Here is a 24,697-nt window from a genome sequence, read left to right on the forward strand (position 1 = left end):
ATGGGGGCAAGCTTCCCATTCCATCTGTAACTGGTGGGATTCAAGGGTTCTTTTCAACATAGACATCTCTGTTAAAGTCTTTTGACAATGGGGCTATTTAATCCTCAATCTGGTGGCGATTAATTTTGCAGCCAGAGTCCAGACCACATTGGATATAATGAGGGGAGATTTTGGAAGGTTGCTTAAATTGCTGTGAGGACATTATTTCTGCCTTTTGCAGGTCCCTTTTCTCTCCCTTTGGCTTAATAAAAACCACTCTCATCCACAGCTTACTGTTATCAGGTTGTTGGTGGAAAGTAATTAAATGAGCAGTTGTAACAGAGCTCAAAGGGCCTGCAGAATGAGGGGATTTTAATCAAATCTGGAGGAGCAATCAATAAAGAGCTTGTAACCCTTTAAGGCGGACTCCTGCTGTCAGATTAAGAAGAAAATGGGTTATGACCAGTGTCTGGAACAAGGACAGGGCAATGCAGATGCCCCCAATTTTTTTTTTCTTAAACTAGGTTTCAACCAGCTGTGTGATTATTATCTTCAAGAGGGTGGTAGGTAGCTAGGAATGGAGATGCCTGAATGAGAGAGTGCTGTGCCTTTTCACTGTTTGAAACTAGGTTTTGAATGCTGGAGTGGCATATGACCCACCAAGTCAAATACTGCTCAACAGCCCTGCATAACAACCCACCTGGCACTTCATTCTTGCCTGTCTAGACCCTGGAGGGAGGAATCAACTGATTGTAGATGAACAGGTTGTTCCTCACCAGTTCCCTTTCTGATGGGTGCTCTGTGCAGTGCCATTCATTTATCCTAGGCTTTGCCAGCCTGGTGCTCTCCAGATGTTTTAATCTATAACTCTCATCAGCTCCAGCCAGCTTGGTCAAGGGTTAGGGCCCTCCAACAACTTCTGGAGGGCAGAGCACCCAGTTGGGGAAGCCCGCCTTATTCCCTCACAGATGCTGTATAAAATGAAGCTCAGTCTACTGTTCCTGGAGACCTCTATGCTGATCGTAGGTGATTTAGTAGGATAATAACAAACAGAAGATTAAAGTAACTCATCTGTCTCGGAAGGTAGTGTGGTCTGTGCTGTAACTCCTTGAAGCTAGAGGGCAGCACAGAGGTTTAAGTGATGGCTTATGTACACTAAGATCCCATGTAAACGAAAAGTGTGAACCACAATGACAGCTTGTGGCCCTGCACTTGCTGTGTTTGTGTATGCTTGTCGATAAGTTCTTTTCCGGCTGAGAAGAGGAATAATTTCTGCAGCTTTGTAAGATACAGTCTGGGTGACTGTTCTGTTTTTGGTGTGGGGTTTTTTTGTGTCTTATTCTTGGATCGTGATTCATCTTGTTCTGACCCATGCCTCTGAAAGTAATTAAACCCACATAGACACTGATCCATGCATATTCTCCCATGAATCACACTTAGAAGGTACCCCGTTGATATTTACCGGTAGTATTAAAATTCAGCAAGTGCCCTATTGCCCAGAAGCCAGCTTTCATTCCATATTCTTGCTGGCTATCAAGACCATTGAGATCAGTAGCAGGCAAGAGAGCTGTGATAGAGATAGAGATCAAGAGGGGGGTGCTGGTCTTGGGTGTAGTTCTATCTCTCTCTTGTACACACAAATGTACATGCACAGAAGGCAGGTCTCAGCCTCCACTGGGTAGCTGGAGGTTTTAATAGCCACAGGATCAACTTCAAGGGGGGAAATTAGGGGAAGGGAAGATTGCCCTCGAGCTCAAAAGCCGTCTGTAGGCAGAACTTAAAAGCAGCTTTGTTAGTAAGTGGAGGAAGGGGCTTTGCCTCCTGAACACCCCACAATGAAATGCAGGGGGTTGGTGGTAGAATCAAGAATAGTTCCATTCTTCCACAACCAGTCTGCTGCATTTGTATGCTTGTGACGGAGGAAGGTGAACAAGTTGGGGGAGGAGAGACATAGCTTGGAGATTGTCAAGTTTCCCAAATATGCCATTTGAAGGTGGGGAACATGTATGCTACCCCGCTGCCGTTGTCTGTGGGAACCTGGGTTTGCTGGCACCCTGAAGCCCTCTTCTCATGACATGCTCAGGGTGAGTGGGTGCATACACAAGGGAACAGGATCATAGCGTCGGGCCCCACCTCCCATCTGTGTTTCATAGATAAACAGCCTGGAGTATTTCTGTGCGTAGAACAGATTTGCAGCACCTCCTTTTAGCCCTATTCCCAGGCTCCCGCTGTTTCCTTCCTCCCCCTTCGAAGCTGCCATGGCAGATTTTGCTTCTCAGCAGATGTTCAAAGAGGCTGCTCTGTGGTGGGGTCTGGACTAATAGCCCCCGTGCTTAATTTCCTAGGCACAGGGATGCCTCTGGGGAATGGAGAGGGACTTGAAAGCGTAAGAGCAGGCCTCTGCATCCCCCCCCCTTTCCTCCTGCTCTGATCACCAGCCTCAAAGAAATAGCAGGATGCCTCAGTTAACACTGGGCTTAGAAAGAGCCTTGGGCTTTGACCTATATTTTGTTGACCCTTTCATGGCTACCGATGGTGTTTGGGTTTTTAATGTGGTGATCGCAAGGCATGGGATCTGGGGAAATTATTTTAATCCATGATCAAAGCGTGGCTCCTGCTCTTCTGTTTCTTCCTCCCCTTCCTCCACCACATGCACAGAAACAGCAGGGTCCGTAGGAGGTTTCCCAAACCTTCTGTTGCCCTTCCCACCTTCCATCGTACCTGTAATTTAGCTCTTTGTAACATTTGGAGCTTCCTTTTTTGCCCATTTGTGATCCTACACCTTTAGTAATTTCAGTATGAGTTCCTTCAAGATGGCAACCTCTGAATATGCAGTTCTACAGATATTTAACTATTCTGGATTTCTGACAGTTTTGTACCATTGTATGCTCTGTGCCAATTAAAAAGTTGCGACTATGCCATGCTCTCCAACAGCAGAAGCAGCCAACATAGTGACCTCCAGATATTGTTGGACTACAATTCCTATCATCCTGAAGGTTTTCAGCCAAGCTGACGGGATGTGTGTGTGATGGGTATCGTAGAGAAGGGACAAAGGTTCATCCAGCTGATAAAGGCTTGAGTAACCTGGAATTTCCTCATAGGAAAAAAAAATTAACTGCCTGTCCTTGTCCCTCAGGTGACCCGTGTGCCAGTGGAGAGTTGTGAGCAATATACAACCTGTGCGCTATGTCTGGGCTCTAGGGACCCTCACTGTGGCTGGTGTGTCCTGCACAACATGTAAGTACCCAATGCCCTCTTCATATCCCTACAAGACTGATGATTGCAGGGAGCCTTCTTTCTTATTCCTTGAATGCTTGTGAAGCTGCATTAGCAGGAGCTGGTAGCTAAGCTACAACTGCTGTTTTAACATCCTTTAATACGAATTATGTGCATTTGACAGAACACAAAAGTGACATAGTTCCTACCCAGGACACTTACAGTCTGCATGAAATGGACAGGATAGGAATTAGGAGAGATTGGGGATAGATAAGTGAGAATTGGGGATGAGGGAGGGGATAATTCAGGCATAGCAAACAACATGGCAGATGGCACAGGGTAGGGAGTAGACAAAGGTGTAGTATGAACTGGCAAGAGGTGAGCTTGTACGGTGTATATTTATCATGGTGGCTATCCATGTTCCAAAGCAGTATATGCTACTGAGTACCAGCTGTTGGAGAGCAGCAGCAGGAGAGAGCAGTTTTCTTCAAGCTCTGTGTGCAGGTTTCCTGGAGGCTCCTGATTAACCACTGTAGGAATTGGCTTTTGGTCTGGCCTGTTCCACTGGAGGTGATAAGAACATAAGAAGAGCCTGCTGGATTAGGCCAATGGCCCATCTAGTCCAGCAACCTGTTCTCACAGTGACCGACCAGATGGCTGTGGGAAACCTGCAAGCAGGATTTTAGCACAAGAGCACTCTCCCCTCCTGTAGCTTCCAGCAAGTGGTATTCCGAAATATTGCTGTCTCCAGCTGTGAAGGCAGAGCATAGCCACCAAGGCTAGTAGCCATGGATAGGCCTCTCCTCCATGAATTTGTCTAATCCTATTTTTAATATATCTAAGCTGGTGGCCAGGGCTGCCATGATCTTCTTGCGGAATTCCAAAAGGCAGATTTTGCCTTAATTGGGAACTCGCCAAGATGTGGTTTTTTGGGGGGGAAGCCACTGTCTCTTACCCTCAGTTGACCTGACACACCCACACACTGTCTGCAGTATGTGGATAATTATACTCATCTACCTCACAGGATTGTTCTCAGGATTACTGTGATAATGTATGTGAAGTGCTTTTAGCGCTCATAAGAAGTGCTATAATTATGATTCTGAGATAAGGCATGACATATTTCCTACAAGGAGATTATCTCTTTATAGGAAAATCCATGTATATCATTGTGTGAGATATGGTGTGAGCATTGTATTTTTAAAAATACTTTTATGAATGCCACAGGTTGAAGAAGCTGCTATCTCTACTGACTTCCCAACCTGTATAATAAACATTCATGACATGCTTTAAATATGCAAGGGGGAAATGTGTCTGATGTGGCTCATGGTTTGGTTTAGCCTGAGGACTAGAAACCTTGTGAAGAGATTAGTAATAACTTTTGCAAGATATCAAGAAAATAGGTAAATTCTGGATCTGAAGCTCTTCTCTATGACTTTCCATTTCTGGGCTCAACATATAATTCTGCAAAACCATTATTCCTGGCCTGCAGTTTTTTTTCATTCACTTATCTTCTGAAGCCTGCCTCCACTCCTCTCTCCCACAGCTTTGAGTATATTTGCCACAGATGCACTATTACTGGCAAATTAGCTGCTTTGCTTGGGTGACTAGTCTTGCGGAGGTCTCAACCCTGAATCTCATGACTTGAAGGGAGGGGAGGGGAGCGGCAAAGAGTCCAGCTCAGCAGATTTTGCACTGACTGTACCAGTGTCTAATAGCAGTGTCCATTGCAGCTTCCGGTAGAGTCCCTTTCTTACCCTGCTGAGCTGCCACAAGCCCTAATGTGGAACTGGGCACTGCAGGAGACCAGGAAGTGAATTGGCTAGTCTTTGGCAGTCTGCATCAGGCAGGGGCAAGTGGGCCTTATCTGTCCAGCATTGTCTCTACAGTCCATCTTACATGCGGCAGAGCTGATTGACAGCAGCCTGCTCCAAGCTACCAGTGTGTGTGTGTGTGTGTGTGTGTGTGCGCACACACACACACACACACACACATTCTGAATATCAGACATCTAGGGTGGTTTGAGATCTAAAAACACAGCTTCCTGTCCTGAAAAGCAGCAGGAATCTTTCCCACTCAAAGCATAGATGGACACAAGCCATGCGTCCAAAACAGAACTGCTCATGTATATCATTGTCCAGCCTTTTTGTGAGAGACAGCATCATCTTCAGAGCATTGTGTGTGTTTTAGTAAAATACCTGCTCTGAGACAATTGAATGGCATGAAACAAAAGGCGACCATTCGAGTCTATCAGCCCTTGGATTTCAAAACATCTTATTCTTGTCTTGCCTGTAGTTCAGAGGGAAACTTACTCAAATCTCCTTTAAATACATACCTACTTCTTGGCATGAAATGCCAAGGTTTCTGGCACTGGAATGTTTCCAGCTATGATGGCTGACAGCACCTAGCTATAGATGCCACACTGCTCCCTGTTTGTCAGATGAGGAGAGAAGTCAAGGACTCCAGAGATTATTCTCTTTGACAACTGCCCTGATCTGCGGAGATCTGGAGAGGCTGTCTTTCTTCAGAACTGCAACCCAGGACCATCTGGCGAGCTGGTAATACCTTAGGAGTGAATAGTAAGGAGTAATCCTGTTTTAGTTAGCTTGAGGAAGAGAATATGGGGGCTCTGCATCTCTAAATATTAACATGCAGTGTGTCCCTTGCAGACCAACATCTATATACTAAACCCTCTCTCTCATTCTCTCCCTTTGCTAATATTTGGTCCTCTTCTGAAAATGGCTTGCATTTAGCTCCCTGCTAGTGATCTAATTTGGCTTGCAACCCAAAGGCCCTTAAACCCAGCAAATGGGCCCCCCCCACATGGGAACAGAGTTGCAACTTGGAAGAGAAGGAATGAAACATCAAGGAAAAGGCATGGGGGAGGAGACGTTTCCTCTGGGCTAGAGGGAAAAACCTCCTCGGAAGCCGCAAAGCCCTGACTGTTTAGCCATGTGGAGCATTTTAATTAAACTCAGAAACATCTCTTTCCCTGAAGCACCTTGGGGAGATGGGTGGGATGCAGAAGTGATTCAGGAACTCCACAGTGCGATGTCATGCTGGCACTTGCTCAGGAGATAAATCACCGAGATTACCGGGACCTTGAAAGGCGCATGTGTATCTGCTCTTCTGTATTGCCCTCCGCTTAATTAAAATGCTTTTCCGTAATGAAATAATGTTATCGCAGATGCAAGGAGGAGAAATGAAGGAAACTCGTTTAAACTCATTAAATGGAGGCAGCGTTACCTGGATAGAGCAGTGCTCTGGGGGCAGGGGAGGGCCACTCTCCCCCACCCCACCCTTGTAGTAAAGCAAGTGGGATGTGGGATGGCTTCCCATAGGGCATAAAGGAAAGTGAAGCAGAACTTCATCTAGGATAAATTAATGCAAGGGATTAGAACAGCATGGAGCCAGGATGGTGTAGCCTGTTAGTGGGAGAGCCCTGTGATAAGCGGATTTGAACATACCAATGCACAGCTTACATCTCTGGCATACAGTAGTGGTTGAGAGCCTGAGCTATAAATTAGGAAATCCCTGGTTTGAATCTCACCCCTAGGTGGACGTAGGCAAACCAGTCACACCCTCAGTTTTTCTTCTCCCTCTATTTACAGTATGGGAGATATTAATACTGGCTTATCTTACAGGTTAATTGTAAGGGTTACTGATGGAAAATGTATGCGAAGTGCTCCGAACACTGGCAAGTGCCAAACAAATGCTTATTATTGTTATCAGGCCGTTAAGTGTTCTGAATAGGTTTTTAGTTTAGTTTATTGTGTTAGCTAAAGGCCTTGATAACCATCATAGAATTCAGCTGCTATATGCAGATGAAACAGATATCTCATAACAATGCTGTCCAAATAAAAACAATGTCCATTTTAACTAATTCTGTTTGTACCAGATAAATCAGTATTGGCGGGGGGGGGGGGGGAGGCGCAGGGGAAAGAATATAAATAGTGATGAAAGTTAAATAATGTGTGTGTGTGTGTTTTTTTTTTAAAGACTTTGTTTATGAAGAAAAAGGAACCTAAGCCTTTCAATTACCTGAGGCCAGAAGAGCAAAGCCACTGCTTTTCCAACAATTTAATTGCAGTAATATGCAGATCTCATAACTAGATAATAGCTTTCTGACAGCAGAGAGAAATTTATCTGATGCCATTGATATGTTATACATTTTCGCCCCACTACCAAGATTAATTTTCATAGTGGCAAAAGTAATGTGTAAAATAAACTTCAGAAGCCCAGTTTTTATGTTTTGAGACATTGAAGTACAATAGTGAACCGCTATTAGACTGCCCTGCAACTAAACAAGATGTTGCTTTGTAGTGTTAGAACCTGCTTCAAGCACCAGAATACAATACAGAAATAAGAAGCTAAACTGCATGAGAGAGATGCTTACAGCAGGGATCACCAACGTAGTGCCTGTGAATGAGCCTGCAGAGGCCTTCCCTGGCATCAACCAGGGACCCCCCCCCCCCCCCGAAGTTCAGCTTGAAAGAAGCATTCTGTTATGGCCAACAGAATAGGTTGCACCTTTGTCTCATTTTAAAAAATGTAACCATAGACCCGAACAAAATAAAAGCAACGACCATAAAATAAAATGAGTTGTGATGAATATATATAATAGATACAGTGGTACCTCGGGTTAAAGATGCTTCAGGTTTGAGACACTTCAGGTTACAGACTCTGCTAACCCAGAAATAGTACCTTGGGTTAAGAACTTTGCTTCAGGATAAGAACAGAAATCGTGCTCCAGCAGTGCGGCGGCAGTGGGAGGCCCCATTAGCTAAAGTGGTACCTCAGGTTAAGAACAGTTTCAGGTTAAGAACAGACCTCCAGAACGAATTAAGTTCTTAACCCGAGGTACCACTGTATATGATACAATATGTCAGGAATATTAAAATGTGGAAATTAAAAGCAAGGCAAAATGAATGTTATAAATAACATAACATAACATAACATAACATAACATAACATAACATAACATAACATAACATAACATAACATAACCAAATTGAAAACTGTAACAGCAGCTGTACAGGATAGGTTTAATCAGGGGAGATTCTGCAGGCAGAAAGAGAAAACTAGGCATAATCTCTGTGGCTGGAAATCTTGAGAGGATCTTGAGTAAATAGGAGTAACCAATCTAATTTGGTCGTTAGAAGAGGCTGCTGCTGCTGTTGTGTGGCACCCAGAAACGTTTCTCTGGTATGCAAAAAATATGTATCAACAAGAGAACTTGGGGTGTTGAAATAACACACACGTTACTGCTCATAACCTAAAACCACAACAGTGTAATGGATGCTGCCTTCTGTTTCCCCACAGCTGCTCACGGAAGGACCGATGTGAAAGAGCTGATGAACCTCAGCGCTTTGCTTCAGATCTACGCCAGTGCGTCCAGCTCTCCATCCAGCCCAAGAACATATCAGTCACCATGTCGGAAGTCCTGGTAGGTGGCTTAGCTTCACTTTGGTTGGCCTTGCTTAATACCAGTACATTTCTTTAGGATGTTGAGTCTGTCTGGAACAGTCTGGGCTTGGGAGAAGGTGCACTATGTGGTCTTTGTTCTTAGATCTTTTGTCTTAATGAACTATGGAACAGGTTGAAACAAAAGACAAAAGAAAAAAATTCCTTCCAGTAGCACCTTAGAGTCCAACTAAGTTTGTTATTGGTATGAGCTTTCATGTGCATGCACATTTCTTCAGATGCAAACAGGTGTTTGCTTGTTTTCTGTGTGTGACGTTCTCCTTCCTGTTCTCCCAGCTGGTTCTGCAGGCCCGGAATGTCCCTGATCTCTCTGCTGGTGTGAACTGCTCATTTGAAGATTTTACGGAGTCTGAAAGTCGCATTGAAGATGGCAAGATCTACTGTAGCTCTCCTTCTGCAAAAGATGTCATCCCTATTACCAGAGGGCGAGGTGAGTTTGGGGTTTCTTGTCAGCTTGCACCAATGGAATCCAGAGCAAAAGTTCTGGGGGGGGGGTAGGATATTTGATTACATACTTCAGAGAACACGAGTTTTCCAAAAAAAACAAACAAAAAAAACAACAACCCCATTTGAGTAATACAATAGCTGAGCTAATATCTCTCAGTTTATTTATTGCCATGATGTAAGATGCTATGAATTATCCAGGTTATTTTTAAACCTGTTTGCTGCTGTGGGAAGGCTCTTTCTACTGTGCTTGTATATGTGATTTTTGAGGGTATTGATATCCTATAATGCTGAGGGGGAATTATAAGTTGTAGGCACCTTGGGGTGCACTCCCCCCTCCATTGGTATTTGTAGAGTGAAAATAGACATTGACCCTTGAAGGAGCTGAAGTGGCTCCTTTGCAGTGTGGTTGAATCTGGTATGAAGGCTTTCTATCTGGACAGCCAAGAACTTGAACAATGCAAAAGTATTTTTCTCTTTCTGTCTCTGCATGGAAGGCAGGCAGTCTAGACCTTTGTGCCATGGTAGGCTGTCCTTTGCTCAGTTCAGATAGCATGTCATATTTGAGGCACAGAGGAGTTCAAAATACCAATATTTATACCTTCTGTGAGAAGGATCAACATATTTGTGAGCAGGAGAGCAGAGAATTTGAAGAAAGGAGAAGACAGGGAGAAAGAAGGCAAATGACTGAAATGGGTGCATTTACAGAGTAGCAGGGAATATATTGTTACTATTCTATTTAGTAAGGAATGTAAGTGCTACCCTTGGCCAAGATGATTTACATGTCCTCACCAGGGTTCAAAACTCCCACTGTTCTAGGCACATTTTGTGACAGGGAATTTCATTAGCTCGAGCAGTTTCTGAGCTCTGGGCGCAGTAGTACGCCTAAGATTTAAGATTAAAACTGCAGAGTGGAAGGAAAAGAGGACCTTTTTCTGCCTCCCCACTTCCTGCTACTCTCTGAAGACTGGAGAAGAGAAAAATGATCATAATATTTTAGCTACAGTTCATTCATTTTCATAATATTTTAGCTACAGTTAATTCATTTGTATTCTTGTTATTAAAAAAGCGTGCCTAGGCATTCCGTTGTTGCACCCATAACCTAGGTTTAAGGTGCCATTTAGCTCCTAGCTTTCATATCACAGTTTCTAACACTGGTCCTCACTATAATTGGGGATAGCAACATGAGACTGGTCCAATGGTTTGCTTGGGCTGATTGCTGATTAAGGCATAATTGTTACACACCTCCTAGATTCCTGTCCTTAATATGATCAATAGCCCACTGGTTTATTAACCAATAAACTGAAACTGACACGGGGAGAAATAGAAGAAGACGCCTTCACCCCGGTATGGCTCCCCTTTATCACATACACAGCCCAACAAGACAATGACAAAAATCCACCAACAGCATACAAATCAATATGGCTAACCTGATCCAGAACACCCACCCACCCCACTCACACATGAAAACAAAGACCACCACAGCCAATCACAAATGAACAACCACACCCTAGGCCAACCCCAACCTCTCTCACCACCAAAGGAACACAAGTGAATAGCAGAGAACCTGCACAAGCGACGCTGACACAAAACCCCACATATATTAAGTAAAATAGAAACATTGCCACCCGACCCCACCCCCACTCACCTCTCCCCCCTCCACCTCTCACCCCCTTTTCTTCCTAATGTCTCAACAAATGAAACTGATCTGTAAAAAATGTTACTTGAAAAGAGAGAGATATTGCACATACTTTTGTAAACCAAGAAAATCTTTAATAAAAATACATTTAAAAATAAATAAAATAACCCACTGGTTTCCCAATAATTCCACAAGAGGCTCCTAAATTTGACAAAGTCAGATTCCCTCCTTACCTGTAGAGGTAGAAGAAAGCCAAATGTTAACTCTGAACTAGGCAGTTGGAGGCCTCTGGTATTCTTCTTACACCTGTCATTTTACTTACATGCTGAGGAAGATCACCTATCCTCTGCATCCTGCTAGATTTTTAGTGCAGGTCAATCACACCTCTCTTCGACATCAATAAACTACTGGTAGTGTTTTTGTCTGCTAACTAGGATTCATTGGAACTGCCCCTCAGCTCAAACAAAGTCACTGCAAGCCTCACTCATTTGGGTGCTGCCAAGCCCTGCACTCTGTTTTCCCAGATGCCCATGCTGCTATTTCTCTCTTTAATATCTGATCTATTTTCTGCCTGTTTTCTGTTCCAGGCGACAAGCGAGTGGTAAAGCTCTACCTCAAATCCAAGGAGACGGGGAAGAAGTTTGCAGCTGTGGATTTTGTCTTTTACAACTGCAGTGTTCACCAATCGTAAGTGATATAAAACAACTTCCCCTCCTCTGGTTTTTGAGCTTATTCTGGGAGAAAGCTGCAAATAGCATGTGGCAGACATAATAAAACTGGGGAGAAAGGCAGATGTGTGCAGTGTAAAATCTTGTTAAATACAGAGGGGGGTATTTGGGGGTTGCCACACTTACTGTAAGGAAAGCCAAGCCACCTTGCCTTGCTATTAAAGTTTGCTTTGGGCAAGAAGCTGCTTGGGCATCAGAAACCACATCAAGCTGAGAGGATTATCCTTTTCTTTTGTCTTGGTGAAAAGAAGCTGCACTGTGTTCATTGACTATTGGCGTAAGAAATGGTTTAGTCAGGAGCATCTGAGTAAACAGGGTTAGCATAATTGCTGGACCTCAATAACTCTGTGTGTGTGTGTGTGTGTGTGAGAGAGAGAGAGAGAGAGAGAGAGAGAGTGAGTGAGTGAGTGAGTTTGTGTGCTTTGCTCTGCTGGCCAACTGGAAGTGTAATTTTGCCTGCAGAACCCTATTTATGAATTCTTACCCACGAGGAGACCTTGGGTATCTCCAGTTGAAAGGATCAAATAACAGTTGGTGTGAAAGACTTCTTCCAGGGACCTTAGAGACCCCCTGCCTCTCAGATTAGACATTACTGGGCTAGATGAGCAAAGTGTCTGGCCTGCTAGAAGGCAGCTTCCTGTGTTTCCTGTGTAGGTGTGAATTGATGATTGGTAGCACAGCTTGATCTGAGTGCATCTGCTAGAGGCCTAACCTCATGTATAGCTTTAATACAGCCCATCAGCACCCAGCAGGTTCTAATTTAGAACCTCCTTTTCATATAAGCCGCACTGTAAAATAATAGCCAGTTTTTCATATTTTCATAAAAAATAAATCTGTGATCTCCCAATATTTATGCTTTACAGCAATCTATAGAAGGGAGCGACCTCTGTGGCATCAAGTGTTTCTGTGACAGAAAGCTAAATAGGGCAAAACAGTCTGTGCTACCCAGAAGGGAGTGTTTGCATTCTGGGGATGCTGGATCCCAGGTTGCAATGGTGAAATGGAAGATCCTGGTTACTGAAGGCATTTGTTAAGAGTTTCTCCAAATGAAATAAACAAGGCCTTACCTTTGGCATCTGCTTTCATTGTGCCTTTGCATGCTATGGGTGCCATATCTCATCCATAATGGGGTTGTGGTATGATTTCTGAAAGGAAGGATTTTCTGTGCCCAAGTAACCAGTCTGAACACTTCCACCTAACGCTGCTACAGTTCACTCATTTGCTTTTTGTTGCCTGTTTGTAGCTTTCATAGCCCCAGCCCTGTCCTACAGACTCTAGGGCAGCGGAGGGTATGGCTATACTGAAGCCACACCATGTCAAAGTACACAAGCCAGTCTGGAAACAGTCAGCAACAGCCTAAACCATGTATGAGATGGCCTTCCTTGCTCCCAACTGCATGTTGGGTGGGTTGGGCCGACTGTGGATGCTGGCGCATGCTGGTGACTTCATGCACAGGCATCCTGTGCCTACTAGCTAGCCCAGTAACTGGCTGGGGGTGAGGGGTGTGCCCATTTAAATCCCTCACAGAGAGTGCATAGTAGGGGGAAGAGTGTGACAGAGAAGAGGAAAAGAGAGGGGGGGTACCAATATTGTGTATTCGGACTATTTCTCGAATATAGGCCATCCAGGGAGATAACCAGAGGGGCAATAAAATCTTAACTGCTTAGATGTTTTGTTATTGCTTTTTTGTTTTCCAGATATGAGTGCAGGTTAAGTACAGATTAAGATGGTTTTGATGTACTCCTCCCCAGGGTGCATATGTTAAAGAGCTAAAATGACCTATACTTTTAAATGTGACTTTATAGGCTTGCTAAATTACTTGACTGACCCTTGGGCTGTGTTCAAATGTAGTGATTTGGGTAAAATGGCATCACAGATGTAATGGGGAGGACTAGTGAACCATGTGTGGCCATCTTCCATCGCACCCAGGTTCCTATCCCTGATTATTGTATTATGAGAATTAAGTTTCAGTGAGCTTTGTGCATATGTGTTCTCCCATTCTCTGGTGCGGCTGTGAGGAGGAAATGGGAAATTTTCTTACACTTTCTTGAGTTTAAATTAATGCACAAATCCTAAACTGTGGTTTATTTTATCTATGGTTAGTTGAAATAGGTCAGCCTTATAAACTGTGGTTTGAAGTTGGCTTGTTCCAGCAAACCATAGTTATGATTAACCACAGTTTGTGTGGTTGCCGGTGACACAAGCAGCAGTTAGTTGTAAAAAAAATCAAAGCGAAAGCTTGCAGGCTCCAGAGAAGGGGGGTAGTGCAGGAGTCCAGGGTTTGCTGAGGCTTGTTATGATTTAGCATTACATTGGAATTTAATGTTGAAGTTCAGATTACTGAGTAACCTATAATTCTAGTCATACAGTTACAGTGCGATAGGTTGGGAAGATTAATGGGCAGGAGAAAATAATAATCAAACAATTAGAAGGGGTAGCCTGAAGCTATTCTGCATAAAATGGCTTCAAAGGCAGCTCTTCACACAAGATGAATTCTTTAAACTTTAAAAAGGAAGGAGCAGCCAAGAGACGGAAGAATCCCAAAAGGTGCCAAGTTACCAGAAATGAAACCTGCTATTTCAATATTGAGGCCTGCTGGTGAAATGTCTGTCAGGAAAGGCGGTGGGGGGAGGGAGGAAGAGAGCCAGTGGGGGCCTGCCTAGACTTGTATGCTGGGAAGATGCTCTTATCCAGGAGCATGCTATAGGGTATAAAAGTTGGACAGCAGGTTGGAGCAGTCAGGACTCTGATCCGGGCAACAGAGTCTGTAATATGCACAAAGGAAAGTCCCATCAAGGCCCTTTCTGACACGGAGGAGATGCCAAGGCTGCTGCTGGGAAATTAGTCCCACCTGCCGTTCCTTCAGAGAGCAGATTGTGGCTCCTGGGGGATGGGGGGGAGAGAGGAAGCGAGGGTGTTCTGAGCTAGATTTTCTGCCTTACCTTGGTTCTCTTCGAAGGAGAGATTTCTTACTTAGTCTTTCATGTTTGTTTGACCTTGACAGTTAGATACGTTTCGGCACAGGCAGGGTTCCAGTTCAATTTGGTGTTCAGGTTCACGTCTGATCTGTTAAATCTGACCACATTGGCTAAAATGCTAAAATTGGTTTGTGTTATATTATGAAAATGCTAATAAAATTTTGTTAAAAAAAAATAAAAATAAAATGCAGGATCTAAAAAGAAGTCATAATTTTTTTTTCCTTTCCTTTTCACATAAGTTGGTGAAATTTGCAGGAAAATGGAGCCTTTCCAGGGTGGGTTAAGCCTGAAAAATTTCAGGGAGACCCAGCCAGGGTTTTGTGTGTGTGTTTGCTGGGAACCTTTAAAGGGTCCCCCCCTTAAAAAATGGGAAAGTCTCTAACTTCTATATTTTCTGCCAGAATTGGATTCAATTTGTTGTCATAGCTGCCCCTTCTGAGGGAATGATGCTTGCCAGATTTCAGAAAAATAGGCACAATGGTTCTTCTACAAGGGTTGACTGTTTTGAAGTGAGAATATAGAAATCACATTTTCTTCCCTAATTTTGTTGCTGGACAAAAATTGAAAATGGGGGACATATGAGAGAGGTTTCCCTTGGTAAAAGAAACCCAACAAAAACTTGCCAGAGTTCAGGCAAATAAAGGTTATTGTGCAGCTAGGTGATTTTACATTTTTTTAAAAGAAACTGAAAGAATCACCTCACAATTCGAGGTACACTCAGAGCCAATACATATGCCTAGTATATACCACTGTTTGACACAAATACCCAATAAAAAAGTAAATGTGGTTTTAAAAAACCAAAACTTGTCTCTTTAAACTAGAACATTGCAGGCCAAGCACGATGATTATGCTGTGACTAGATGGGTTTTTTGTTTTTTGTTTTAAATGTAATGTATGCAGAACATAAAAAGCAGAAAAACCTGCAGTTAAGCAGGAACTGAGGCTGATTTATAGCCAGGTTGAATTTTAATTTTAGATGAATTATTTTAAAAAGCAAATTATGGTTGTATTAATATTTATAAAATCATTTTAGAGCTATTGATGGCAGTGGTTGTTTATAAGGTTTTTGGTTTTTTTGCTTTGTTTCCTTCTTCCCTTGCTGTCTTTGGGGTTTAAAGGTCTTCACAAAGACCAATCATGGAACAAATATTAGTCACCATGTACTAGATGCAACTAGTTAGCAAGCCAATTGGAACTGCACTTGGCTGCAAATAATTTCCCATGCCTGTTGCTAAGTGAATTGCTTAAGCAAAACACTTCCTGTGTCTTTCCAAACACAGTTGCCTCCTAATGCCAGTAGTGTCTTTTTTTTGTAACATTTTCTAAAAACCCAAACAAGATGCTTTGTTTCTTTAGCCTTAACTTCTCTTCCCCCTAAACTATGTTAATCTTGGCTAGGCTTCTAAACTATGCACATGTACTAGCCTGTTTTCCAAGCTGAGGAATGCTAAAAGGAGCCTTGTGGAGGAAAATCAGATTCTAAGTGATATTATGCCTCACATTTTCAGCGACCAATTCATTATCTGTCAGGCATAATTAGTGCTATACATACAGAGTGGGGAACGTAAGCAGAACTGTGGTTAACTGGACAAAAGGTCATCCAGTCCATCGTTCTGCTTCAAACAGCGGCCATCCAGATGTGTCTGAGCGCTTGCTAACGTAGTACCAAGGCAACAGCACTCTTCTGTTGCTTGTCCTCAGCAGCTAGAATCACAGGCATAACAGTTGCCATGGTTGATAACCATTAAAACTTACCCTTCATGAATAGCATTGTGTGACTGTGTGTGTGTGTGTGTGTGTGTGTGTGTGTATATATATATCTGTATTTGTGTAAGTTCTGTGGGTATTAAAAGGTACACCTGGCAGCAGTTGCATGTTGGTCTTTGTCTGTGACCTACAAGTGCTACATGTTTCTTGGATATGTTTTGACACAACCACTTTCCTGATGGTCACGTTAGCACTTAGCGGCCACCTTTTTGGCCCACTGCTGCAAAACCCATTATTTGTGAGGTTTAGTTTCTAAAAGGTAGCTTTTCAGTGTCTTTGACAGAACACCTGGGGTCCCCAAGACTTCTGGCATGTTGGTTACTGACATGTTAGTTTGTTCCGTTTTTTTTTAAATAGAATTTTTGTTTATTGGGTTTTCAATTAAGTACTGACAAAATGAATAATGTAAGAAAGCAATAGTACCAATGTGCACATAAATGGAAACATAAATTAACATGAACATTTCTGTTTGATCACTTATTTTGCCCATAGCATAGTGGTGGGGCATTGACTATGCATGAAGAAAGTCCCAAATTCAATCCCCATCATCTCCAGGTAGGACTGGGAGACATCCTGGTCTGAAATCCTGGAAAGCCACTGTTAAGTGTAGGAAATACTGAACTGTATGGACCAGTGGCCTGACTGTATAAAGCAGCCTTCGCCATTTGTTGAATATTTCTGTCTCTGTGTGCTCTCTTTAGTTTCTGTGTTTTGATTTATTAGTTGCTGGTGGGTTTTTTTTAATGATGTATTGTAAATTAGTTATTTTTAAGTCTATTTAATACATTTTATAGATTTTGGTGTGGGTTTTGTTTTTTAATAATGTGTATGCTACTTCTGTAAGCCTCTTTGAATCCCCCCACTGACCCTGGGCAGGATAGAAGTTTTAAAAATATTTGAAATCAATCGGAAATAAAATTTACATGTCAAGAAGTTTTAAAGCATTTTTAACTGTGGTTCCCACATGTCAGATTTTTTTTTTTTTGCCAAGAAACATGACATTATGCAAGATGATACACTACATTTAAACACTGTTTATGGGCAGACCAACTCAGTGAGTATCTTTTGAGTTTTAGTAGACTTTTGAGATCGGAATCAAGAGCAATTTGCCTCTCAATGAGGCTAATGTTCTTCTGTGGAGTTTTCTGATCACTGGGCATTGTGTTTAACTTTTATTATCTGGGCTGCCCAAGACTGAATGTTTTATAAGTGATGTTCAAATGATTAAAGGGAATCAGAAAAATCAGGACCATCCAAATGTCTAATTTGGACAAAGCTGGCACTGTTAGTTGGCACCAGCTGAAGAACTGGCCTAGTATGTATTCATCAGTCCTCCCAAGCCTCCAAGTGTTTGCAAGGTAAATACCTTTCAAAAACTGGCTGCTTGCACGGTGTATCAAGTGACCTTGTTTTCCCTCCCTCCACCTTCTCTCTTTCTCATTTTGGAAGACATGGGTTCCTTATATATTTCACAGGACAGCCGACAACTTAAAGGAATGTAGCAGGTTCTGTGGAAGATTCCCCAAAACTGATTCCAACAAACCTCTAAAAGCTCTTGGGTCATAGGGTCAGTGCCTGAGAATGCTAGTCCGTATCAGATGTAGCACAGTGGAACAATTAGAAGGGTGTTCTTTTCTTGGTTTTAGATATTGTAGTTAGTTGTAGAGGATAAAATAGTCTATTAGATCTCATAGAACAGGAGTTGCCAATATGATGCCCTCCAGATGTTGCAGACTACAACTGCCATCAGCCACAGCTCACATGTCCAGTGGAATGGGATGATGGGTGGCTGTAGGCCAGTGTTTCCCAACTTTTGGTCTCCAGCCGTTTTGGGGCTACAGTTCACATAATCCCTGGCCGTAGTTTAATGCTAAGCACATGTTTTAGCATTATGTGTGAATCAGGCTACTGTTAGCATCTTCTGCTGGATAAAATGATGACTTTTCACTTCCAAACCTTTTAAAACGTGGCCAACAGGGTTAAAATACCATAGCGTTTTGTTATTATATATCTAATTCTGATTTCCAGCATACCTTCTGAAAAGGGGAGAATACTGATGTAGGAAAGAGAGGCTTACAGTAACTATGTCACTTTTGGAGGGGGGGAACCTGCTCTAGCTATTAGACAAGGGAAATGGGAAAGCTTTGAGTCCTTCTTGCTAAATACCTCATGAATCGAGGACAGAGTTACACTTTGGAGATTGGTTTTACAAATCCCCCAGTGTGGTGCTATGTGTTGAGCTTGTCAATATTTTCCATATGCTGGACAAAGAGAGGTGGAGGTGGAACAGCTCTCATGTCTTGCATTGTGCTTTTGGTGAGAGGAATTGTCATGGTGGTAGGAATTAGACTCCTATCGCACCTCTCAATACAGATTATCCAGTTCCCACAAAAGGCTTGTTGCCTGTTGTGACAGGGCTATCCCACAAGACGTTTGTCAAGGCCAGACCTTTGCTACATGTAGGGAGTTTGTGGGAAATAATCTAGCTGTGTGTTAAAAACCTGGAAAAAGAGAAACCAGCTGTCTGATTTTAAGCATGGTTTGGCACACAAGATGTTTTTGCAAAGCCTGTTATGAATCCCCCCCCCGGTGTGATGAAGCCGTAACTATTAGATGCTGCTTGATTAGATGCAACCAAGTTTCTCTTATGTTGCTGCTGCTATGATAATGATGATGGCGATGATGATTTCAATTTCTTACCCACCATTCCAACAGGAGGTTCCAGAGCGGGTCACTACAGTTTAAAAATATAATATTGGAAATGGTTAAAGCAAATGACAAACAAAAGTTGCCTGTTAAACGACAGCTGTTAGTCAGAAAAGTAAGACTTGAAGTTCTGGCACTGTAGAATGTCCTAAGACTATTTGCTATGTATGCCTGTGTTTCTTTCAAACACATTTTCATTCTTTAGCATCTGTACAGAAGTGTGCAGAGTTTGCTTGTGCTTACAGAGATGCCAGGATCTTCTGCAACCCTCACTTTGATTAGATTTCTCTCTCCCACCATATCATGTAGAACAGGCATGTCCAACAGGTCGATTGTGATCTATTGGTAGATCACTGGATGTCTGTGGTAGATCACCGGTAGATCAGTGGTTCTCCCCAAAGAAGCTAAAAAACCTTGGCTCCCCTAAAAAAAACTCAACATCTTTGCCCTGCACTCCTAAAATGACCTGAACCACCAAAAACAGGGCTTTCCTTCCTAAAAAAAACCTCAGTGTCGCTTTCCTACTCCCTAAAGAAGCTCAATAACTTTTACGTGAACCCCCCCCCCAAAGGGGGTAGATCACTGCCAGTTTTTAACTCTGTAAGTAGATCCCAGTCTCTTGGAAGTTGGCCACCCCTGATGTAGAAAGTTGATCACATGCTATCACATGATTTGTTTGTTTCGGTCCCTGTTTGGTCTGTAGTTTGCAGGACAATAATACAGCTGGGATGGCAGAGATATTAAGCAACCATACAATTGCTCTTGTCTTCGCCAAACTATTCTGTATTGTGGGTGGGAATATTTAGGGAAATAAATCGTGATGGTTTTGTCCTCCTATAAGTGCTTCCAATGGAGATAACTTTGTGGTTACTGAAGGCAGCTTAAAGAGGATCCAGTTGGGTTCTGATGCTCTGGTTCAATCACATCTTGTCCAGAATCTGAATGCACAGGTGTAGTGATCCTCTTTGTTAAAGGCTTAAGCTTCATCTTCAGAGTGTCCTCCAGGAAACAGAGTCCTCTTTGTAGATAAAGGAACTTTAAGCTTCATGTCTTTTATCAACCTTGCTAAAGACTAGCTGTGCTCTCCAGCTAGGAAGGCAGATGAGAAAGATGTTTTGCGAAGGAGGCTGGGGTCCCAGGAAGAAAAGAAACAAGAGACTATAAATATACACTGTGTCCTGGGAGAGGTGCGTCTGAAAAGAGAAATTCTCAGAGCTCAAATAACTACATTTGCAGGAGGAAGAATTAATCAGTATGAATACAGGGCTGTGTCTAATGTGAGCTTATAGAAACAGAGGAACTGCCAGAGCCAAATATCGGGTCTCTAAGGGTGGCCAGTCTCTAGCACTTCATGTGCAGATACTTTGGAGGAGTTAAGCCATATTTTGTTTCCTTTAGGCACTTCAAATGTGTGCTTTTGGCACATATCCAGAAAAATGCAGACACATTGGAAATGTTCTATTTAAATACCGTGCTGGTGGTATTTTTAAAAAACGGCATGTATACACTGTCCCTTATAGGGTTCCCTTGTGTGCCTCAGCTGCCTTTTGGGGATAAGCCTCTAAACACCAGAGGTTCAAGCTTTTTCTTTTTCCTTTTTTGAACAAGTAAGTAGGCTTTGTCACTGTTTCAAGGAAAGGATTGGCTTCACTCACCAGCCTAGCATAGCAGTGTTCAGACCTAACATTTTTGGATTTGGAGGAGGTTGGACTTCGGCTCCCATCAGCATGGTCGATAGCCAGGGATGAGGGGAACTGTAGTTCAATACCTGAACGATGTCACATCTGCTACCCCTGTTTTATAGATTGTGCTTAGTGACCGTATAAGAATAATAAATCTCCATGGGGGGTATTGTTTCTGTTTGTTAGTATGCTATATATTTTTGTGTTTTTATGTTGTAAACCATCTTGTGATCTTTGGGTGAAGGGCAGTATACAAATTTAATCCATAAAATATAATAATAATTAAAATAAAATAAAAGATGTGTTACACGACTTTTATGTTTATACTCAGGGGTTATGTTCTCAGTTAATTATACAGTACACACATGGTGTTCCAGATTGGCTGGGACTATACTCTGTAGCATATTCAGCATAATTTTGCCCTGCTTTCTAGAGAGATGGACAGATCCCCAGCAAGGTTAAGGAGAACTATTCTCACATCAACTGGGACAGCATCTTGGACATCGGGGGGGGGGGGAGTGGGGAATGAAATGCATGCTAATTATGCTGCTAGTTCCTGGCATTAATTAAGGCTTCACCAGACCTTTCATCCTCTATCTATGAAAATTAATAGAAGAAAATACAATGATACTTATTGTTTCATAAGTACCTAAAAATATCCCAAGGCAGCAGTATCCAAAATGGTCCTACAGTGCCACATGTAAGGTATAATGAAACGCTATGGAAAAATAGTCTTGAAAGAAGCGCTGGAGATCCTTAAAACCCTCTACAGCAGAGCTATGTATGCAGATGCTATTTCCATCAATATGGATCATGTATGTAATTTTCCTTTTCAGTACAGTTGTCGTGTTTAACATATGCTTGTAAAAGTACTTGCCTCTTTCCTCTCTGAATTTTTTTCCTTCTCTGGCTTGGCTTGTATAGAGATGTGTTGCTTCAGGCAACGCACTGCTCTCTCGCCCCTTCACAGAGTCTTTGTAGCACCCAATACGACAGAACCGAAAATTGCTTATATTGCTTATGTAAAATACTCATATTATTCCCCCAGCGCTCTTACCTTCCTCTTGTGTCCTCATTCTTTCTTCCAAGTCAGCTTTCAAAGCTTTCCTCATCCCCTCCCTCTCCCATTTTACTTCCTTCCCTCTGCTTGTTTTCTTGCTTAGACTTCTCCTGGCTTATCTCACCCCTGTGGATTCCTGTTTTGTTCATACTCCCCACCAGAGCACTGAAGTGCTCTCAGCTTCTAAAGCTGAAGATAAGGATTCTTTTCCAGGCCATAGGAATATAAATGTAAGAGAGGCACATGGGGAGGTGGAGGTGGTGATGGCAGTAGTGGCAACAGGCTACAGAAGCAGGACTATGTACAAAGCATCCTGCCCTAGACGGGCTATTTCCTTTGACTTCAGAATTCTTTCACTGAGTGGCCACAGAGTTGTGCTTGCAAATTGGTCAGTGGTTAAGTTGTGGGATGCTGCTAACTTCACAGTATCACTTGCCATTTGTTGGATAATGTAAATGTTCACTGTAGCCTTAGCTTAAAAGACTTCCTGCTTCAAGGACGTATGCCTCTTCTTTAGGCAGTTGGAGCTGCAATCCTACATAGACACACTAGGCAGTAAGTCCCATTGAAGTCATTGAGTTGACATGTTTAAGATGACGCTCTAAATGCACTGTTTCAACTGGGGCTGCAAGCTTTAGTTAGAGGCTGTGAACTAAGAGCACACTTGCGTATTTTCTGAGGGTGTTTCGGTCTTGGTTAGTTCCATTATAACATGGGACAAAAATCAGTACTGAATCAGTACTTTTCTTTCAACCAGTGCACTTTTTCTTACGGGAGTGCTCAAGGGTATGCAGTACCGGCACCTCTTTTTGTTGTGGTACGTACTGTAACAACTTCGTGGTGAGTACCAGCACCTGTTTTTCTAAGAGGGGGACTGCTTTCAACACTGGGTGGTAGTTTTCGTTTGCACAACTGTTGATTGTTTTACACTTTCTACAAGAAGTTTGTGCAAAAACCTGGGATTTTATTAAAATTTATTGATGAAGATGCTTAGAAACATCAGGTGCTTAGAAATCCTTTCATCTGTTGACAAACTTGGTTTCAGTGCATGGAACCCCTATAATTCCCATTGAGTCAGTTTACATGCTCATCCATATTGCTGAATGGGGCAATTGTCAGATGACTACAGACTCCACAGCCATTTTCCTTACTTTTTATGCAAGTAAGCCTTGGAGAAAAAGTTTGGACTCTTCTTGTGTTCTCAGTTGCAGTGCGATACTTGGAACCTGAATGATACCATGGAAACGTGCTCTTTGCATTTGGTAGACAAATGAAAATTAATGGGGGCCGTTCTGAACAGGCACTGAAACGAGATGCAAATTAATGAGCAGCAAAAGGGAGGACAGGAGAATGTGAGGAAAGAAACATGTAAAGGATCAGGTGCCCAAGAAGCAATTTTCTAGACTTCACATATAGTTTAGAGCCATAAAGCAGATAGAATTATTTTGTGAGGGACTCTAGAGCAATTCAGGAATCATCTAGATGGCAGAGGAAGCCAAAACTGTGCTGGGAAGTAATGTAGACAGAACAAAGCAATTGGAGTATGACAGGATACTCTGTGTCCGTGTCCCAACTGTGTAATTGAGGTTGTTGTTGTTTAGTAGTTTAGTCGTGTCCAACTCTTCGTGACCCCATGGACCAGAGCACACCAGGCACTCCTGTCTTCCACTGCCTCCCGCAGTTTGGCCAAACTCATGCCAGTCACTTCGAGAACACTGTCCAATCATCTCGTCCTCTGTTGTCTCCTTCTCTTTGTGCCCTCCATCTTTCCCAACATCAGGGTCTTTTCCAGGGAGTCTTCTCTTCTCATGAGGTGGCCAAAGTATTGGAGCCTCAGTTTCAAAGCTTTTGCAAACCAGAGCACGTTGTAACTACCAGTGTGCAGTAATTCCTTCTGCAAAAAACAAACAAACAAACAAACAAACAAACAAACAAACACCCAGCTCCACAGAGGCAGAGTCCACTGCAGGACTTTTAAGGAGCAAACATCCCACAGCACTTACAGAAGTTACCAGTGTAATGCTTCTTCCTTAAGTGGCACTCTGCTCACCGGTGTAGGAATAGTTAGCTTCTGAAGATCATGAACCCATAATGAACAGGAATGGTATTTTGAGAGGAGATCCTGCTAGTTTAAGTTCTTTTTCATGAAAGATACATAATTTGAACATTATAACTGCTACTTCTTTTTATCTCTTTCTCCCATAATGCTCAGTATGGAATGCCCATGGAAGCTTATTGATGCTATGTTTGCAACACCATAATTTTGTAAATGATGCATCTTTCCCTTTATTTGTTAACACTCATTCCCACTAGATGGCATCATATCCTCCACTTTCCAAAAAAAAAAAAAATCAAAAAAAAAATCCCATGAAGCTTTGGGAGTTTGGACTATTACTACAGTGCTGCTCCAAAGAAACCACTCGTGTTTGGAACAGTGCCAAATTACATTAACCTGTCCTTGGGTTGGTGTGAGGATGAAGAATCATCGTTAATTTGCAACATTCCGGATCCGTGGAGGGCAATTTCCAATGCTGTGAAACCTGTTTAATGATGGCAGAATGGAAAGAAACAAAAGTGGCCCTAATTGATTCAAAATATAGGCCCCAAAGCTCTAAAGGTGGTGCTGTCATTGTTGTGGTTTATAGAGCATCTGAGATATAATAGTCAATTAAAAGTGGAAATTAAAACCGCTTGTCTATGCAGCTCACAATCCAAACAAACAATTTAATCATGACCTCGAGTACCATTTTGTGACTGAGGTGCAAAACCCTGCTTCAGTTTAGATTTGTCTGGCCAATAAAACCTCATGAACCCTTTGTTTAGCTTGGGATTCTTAGGGAGCAATCCAAACCCAAAATTTGTCAGGATCAACTGGGTGCTGGCTACTGTTAACAGAGTAAACAGCTATGGTTGGGGGCATACTAGTTCCAGAAGGCTGTAGGGTGGAGGTGGGGAGTGTTCTTGTGTTTGGGTCTTGCTTGAGAGTTTCCCATGGGCATCTTGGGTGGCCACTGTGA

The 24,697-nt window shown here is 42.6% G+C and overlaps 1 protein-coding gene across 1 annotated transcript in view; it reads left to right on the top strand.

Moving 5' to 3' along the window:
- The window catches only part of PLXNA1 (plexin A1), a 283,818-nt gene that overhangs the window by 148,761 nt on the left and 110,360 nt on the right, over positions 1-24,697 (top strand). The window contains 4 exon segments of the mRNA XM_033141063.1: positions 3,116-3,216; positions 8,515-8,638; positions 8,953-9,106; positions 11,347-11,446. Of these exon segments, the coding sequence (XP_032996954.1) occupies positions 3,116-3,216; positions 8,515-8,638; positions 8,953-9,106; positions 11,347-11,446 (479 nt within the window).

The sequence above is a fragment of the Lacerta agilis genome, chromosome 2, assembly GCF_009819535.1.
Source record: "Lacerta agilis isolate rLacAgi1 chromosome 2, rLacAgi1.pri, whole genome shotgun sequence".
NCBI classification, from domain to species: Eukaryota; Metazoa; Chordata; class Lepidosauria; order Squamata; family Lacertidae; genus Lacerta; species Lacerta agilis.